This window comes from Oryza sativa, chromosome 1 (genome assembly GCF_034140825.1).
Source record: "Oryza sativa Japonica Group chromosome 1, ASM3414082v1".
Lineage (NCBI taxonomy): Eukaryota > Viridiplantae > Streptophyta > Magnoliopsida > Poales > Poaceae > Oryza > Oryza sativa.
This window is the reverse complement of record NC_089035.1, coordinates 28388009-28393092: the sequence shown is the minus strand read 5'-3', so window position 1 is coordinate 28393092 and position 5084 is coordinate 28388009. Positions and strand designations below refer to the sequence as shown.

The 5084-nt window shown below is 51.5% G+C and overlaps 1 protein-coding gene across 1 annotated transcript; it reads right to left on the bottom strand.

Moving 5' to 3' along the window:
* Positions 1 to 2656: 2656 nt before the first annotated feature.
* LOC4325517 (protein CHLORORESPIRATORY REDUCTION 41, chloroplastic) lies at positions 2657 to 3678 on the bottom strand. The gene has a single exon (XM_015777051.3). It carries the CDS (start codon positions 3586 to 3588, stop codon positions 2863 to 2865), a length of 726 nt encoding a protein of 241 aa, XP_015632537.1. The 5' UTR covers positions 3589 to 3678; the 3' UTR covers positions 2657 to 2862.
* Positions 3679 to 5084: the final 1406 nt, after the last annotated feature.

The following is a 5084-nucleotide window of genomic DNA, read 5'->3' as shown; positions in this document are numbered from 1 at the left end:
TTCGGGATTTGAATTCGACAATGGATTGGGGATTTGAGATCTGGAATTGGCACGGAGACTGACTACAAGCAAAGAAACAATTTTCGCAATTATGGTTTTTAGAATTTAAATTTTCCCGCTAGGCGCCACGATGGAACGGGCGCTACAGACGACGAGGACGGCGTGGCGACGGGAGATGAGGGGCGCGGCGTGGCGACGGGGACGGCAAGGCGATGGGGGACGGGGCGCTTGGTGCGGGGTCGGGGGCGGGCGGAGAAGGGTCAGCCGCGAAGGGCGGCGGAGGCACTGCAGCTGGTGGAGTGGATCGAGGGCCGGAGCTCGCAGAGGTGGAGCTCGAGAAGCGTGGCGGCAGCTACAGCTTGAGAAGCATGAGAAGCGTGGCGGCGGCCGCCGCTTTGCCGTATTGCCTGCCGCCATCCCCCCTCTGCGGCCTACTCCGGCCGCTTCGCTCCGCCCGCTGCCACGCTCGCCCGCCGTCGGTCCCTCCTCTGTCGCGCTTGCCCGCCGCCGCTCTTCCCTCTACCACGCTCGCCATCCGGTGGTCCCCCCTCTGTCGCGCTTGCCCGCCGCCGCTCTCCCCTCTGCCGCTCTCGCCCGCTGCCGGTCCCCCCCCTCCGACAATGACGACAATGAGGAGCGCCACCGGGAGGAGCAACAGTGAAGTTACGAGGCTCCCGACACACCCTCCTTCTTCCTCGGTATTAACTCCGATGGCAGTGACCCGGAGCCGCCGCCACGCTCACCCACTGCTTGCCACTACCGACGTCGATGCTCCGCAGTCACGCTCGCCCGCCAACGCCGTCGCTCCACCTACCACCAGCCGAGCGCAGCTGCTGCCGCCGCCACCTCTCACACCTCTACCGCTGGCACGGTTGTGGATTTGAAGGGAAGAGAAGATAAAAAAACTAGAGAGAGATCTCACTTTTTTTCTCACTTACATGTGGGCCCCATATATTTATTTTTTATTTTTTGCTGACTAGGATGCAACACCAGTAAAACCGGGCAAAAATACTGCCATGGGACCTTGTTTGAACGGTTTGAGTGAGTTTAGGGGTACATATTTCTGGTTTTGTGGTTAGGGGACCTTAAAAAATCTCGCTGTTAAGTTGAGGGACCTTCGATGAACTTTTTCCTTTTAAGAATGTTTGAGGGTAAACTTCACACCGGAGGCACCGCCACACCGGGCCAAGATACAATAGAAGGCTGAGCTACCAAGGCCCAGAACACTGACACAAAGCCCATCTTGGAAGAGAACGTGACCTGCCGTGCGTATTTACTAATGTATAAAGTCCACTTTAGGCCCTCCATTATGGATCGAGCTTCTTTTTCATCCATTAACCGCAAACTCAAACTATCAAAACCAGTGCCATCTTAGCATGCGCAGGAGCACGCACCGGAGGAGAATGGTGGCGCGGAGGGGAGGGTCCCTGCCTCCTGGTAGCGATCGAAAGGGGAGGCAAAGATAGACTTTGGCTCTGTTTATATCCCACGGTAAAACTTTATGCCTTATCATATTAAACGTTTGAACACATATATAAAGTATAGATATACTTAAAAAAATAACTAATTGCACAGATTGTGACTAATTTGCAAAACGAATCTTTTAAGCCTAATTGCTCCATGATTTGACAATATTATGCTACAGTAAACATTTGCTAATGACGAATTAAGACTTAATAAATTCGTCTCGCGGTTTACTAACGAATTCTGTAATTAATTCTTTTGTTAGTGCCCAAACACCCTATGTGACACCCTATATAATATTCGATGTGTCACGCTCAAACTTTATCTGAACACCCCCTTTGAAGCCAAGGGCATCTCCATCGCTATTGGCAAATGGCGTAATGGCTTCCTCCTCGCCATTGATCGTCGCCGTCCTCGGTCTAATTAGCGTAGCTGTGTTGGAACACATGGTTTTGACCCATATAAGGCCCACTCAAGGAACATGGTACGTGCTGATTTCGAGTGTCGATGTAGGAAGCAGTATGCGATGCAACCACCATATATATATAGGTTTCATCTATACGGTTTATCTGACTTTTTTAAACGGAAAGTGTCAAGCTCATTTTTTTAAATAAAAAAACTTCTATGAAAAAAATTAAAACTTTGATCTCAAAATTCAAATATAATTAATCAAAATTTGAAACTTTCAACTCAAATATTTTTTTAAAAAAAACTACCCAAAATTTGAACTTTTCAGCTCAGCACTTGAAAAAAGAAACTCTACACAAATTTTAAAACTTTTAACTCAACTATTTTTAGGATTTAGGAGTACATGTGATGCTGACTCTATTATTGAAGTAGAACAAAGATAAGTGATTAGGCGGCTTCTTGGTGGCTACTTTGTAGCAGTAGCGACAGTGAATGAGTTATAACTATATCCTACTAACTGTCTAACTCCTACAAATAAGCACATCCATGACACACCGTATCATCAATCAACAAGTTGAGCCGATAGATTTGATTTTGATGGTTCCTATTCATTCTCCCATGCTATTTATAGTCATTTGCTCAAACTATTTGTTTGCTCCATATGAATCAATCCTCACAATAACGCGCAGGAAATCATCTGGTAACTAAAAAGAGATAGGATAACTGCAAAATGTCGCAAAACTTAGCTAGTGTTTCCTCTGCTTGTCATGCTTGCCGGTTGAAATTATGCAGCATAATAAGTGCACGTAGTTGGCTATCCCATCCATTTCTCGTATACATGGTTTCAGTGTTTGATTGCAAATGCTACTGAAAATTCAGGTATACATACACGAAAAACCTGATGACCAGTTGCAACTGTGTATAGTGGCTATGCGAGAAATCAGTGAAGGAATCAGAATTACAGTTGGGCACCACGCGGTGCGTCCGTCGTCACAGCGAGAGCGCGACGAGGATGGCCTGGCGGCAGCGCGCGCGCGCCATCTCGACGCGCTCCTTGACGGTCTCCTCCTTGACGGCGGCCTTGACCATCGCGACGTCCATCTCCACCAGCCGGAGCACGCGGAAGAGCTCCGTCGCGACGCGCTCCTCCACGCCGCCCTCCGCCACCAGGATCTCGGCCTCCTCCCGCGCGCGCTCCGTCACCACGCCGGCCACTGTGCCCAGCAGCTCCCCGGACCCGTACCGCCCGCGCGCCATCAGCCCCTCCAGCTTCTCCATGAAGTCCGCGATGGCCCACCCCTTGGGCTTCTCCAGCGGCAGCTTCTTGGTGCGCTTCCACCCGATCTCGTAGTTCGGCGGCTCCCCCTGCGTCAGCGCCGTCCGGCGCCGGCGGTCGGGGGAGATGGCCGACGGCACGCGCCGCGCCACGGCGAACGACGTGGTCGCCGTCGCAGACGGCGGGGTCTCGTCGTCGGGGATGCGGTGCGGGTTGGCGCCGGCCTCGTCCGGAGTGGCGGCGGCGGCGGCGTTGGGTTCTTGCTCCTGGTTGTTGTTGGCCTCTTCTTGGCTGGGCTTGGCGATAGAGCCGGTGGCCGGCTTGGGCGCCGCGGTGCAGCGCACGATGGCACTGGGGGTAGCGGCGGGGATGTGGGGTTTAGGAGTGGCGGAGAGGAAGGGTTTCGGGGGGAGGAGAGGGCGGAGGAAGGAGGCGGCCATGGCGGATGAGGCGTGGTCGGAAGAGCGAGTGATAGAGATAAGCTTAAAAAAAGGCCGCGCGAGGAAGGGCGTCGCCGCAAAGCTATTGATTGATATTTGTGGGATTGGGATTTTTGTTAAGAGGAAAAAAAAACAAGAAAGACTGTGAAAATCAATGGAAAAGGAACAGGCCGATTCTAGAAAGTAGACTGCGAATTCTCTAAGCCCCAACTCAGGGTGGATCTAATGGGCCACGCGTTCGGCCCGTGAACGTGTTGTGCTTCACATGCGGAAAAGTGCAATACGACTCCCTCAAATACTCCATAATCTAAATATGCTTCATATTCCTTATCCGCAAAACTGGGTATATCTACCCCTCTAATACTTAAAACCTTGCAAAATGACTTCCTCGGTGGTATTAGTATTGACGGTAGTTTTTGCTGACTTGGCGCCTACGTGCCACCTAGTCATCAAATCAAAGAAATAAAAAAAAATACGCATATGACCACATATTTAGGGATCATTTGGTAAAGCTCCAACTCCTAAATTTAACTTCAGGAGTTGGGTCTAGAGTGGAGTTATGGAGAGCCCAAACTCAGCTTCACATATCTAGTTTATTTTGTGACAATATTCCATCCAGATGGAGCTGAAACTATTTGGCTAGACTATAGATTCAGTAGAGGTGGAGCTGGAGCTAGAGCCATGCCAAAAAGACTATAAGTAATAAGGGGAAAAAACAAAAAAAAAAAATCAGTTTCCTCCTCATCCCGTATGTCCACCCATCCGCGCGTGAAGGAAAACAATGGCGACGACAGTCAGGACTCAGGAGGAGCCCCGAGCGAGCTCGCGCTCGACCGCCTGTCCACACACGAAGGGAGACAGCGATAGCGGCAAACACATGCTAACCAGCACGTGCATGTATCTCGTGTGCGATGGCCGACATCGGCACATGAGACGAGGAGGAGGCCGGGATGAGGAGGTGGAGGAGGTAGGCGTCGAGCATAAACAGCCTCGAGGTCGCCTCCGAGCCTAGCATCACTCACAACCGTGCCGCAGCCGCTGCACGCGAACTCTAACCAACTCACACATGGCGCAATGGCAGTAGACCACAACTATGGTTACAAGTACAACTAGCTACGCAATGGTGGCGATGACGTGGCTCGGTTGGTTGTTGAGGCAAGGATGGTTGCGGAGCACGCCGTTGAGGCGCTTGAGGAGAGCGACGGCATGGCAAAGGTAATGCTAGGAGAATGCATGGGGCCAATTTACCACGGATAGAACATGGCCCTCACCGACGCCAAGCCCGGCCACCACGCGCTGCCTGCTGCAGAACACTGATGGCTCACCGAACGTGATCAAGGGAAGCAGAGCCTTCGGGCAGAAAATGCTGCTCGCCACCAACAACAAGCTCGCTAGCAACGCCAGGCAACTGCTAAGGGAGTAGCCCGTTGGTAACGATCAAATTTGGTAATATCTGTATCGGAGATGAAGATTAGATTGAAGCGGGGTCGAAGATG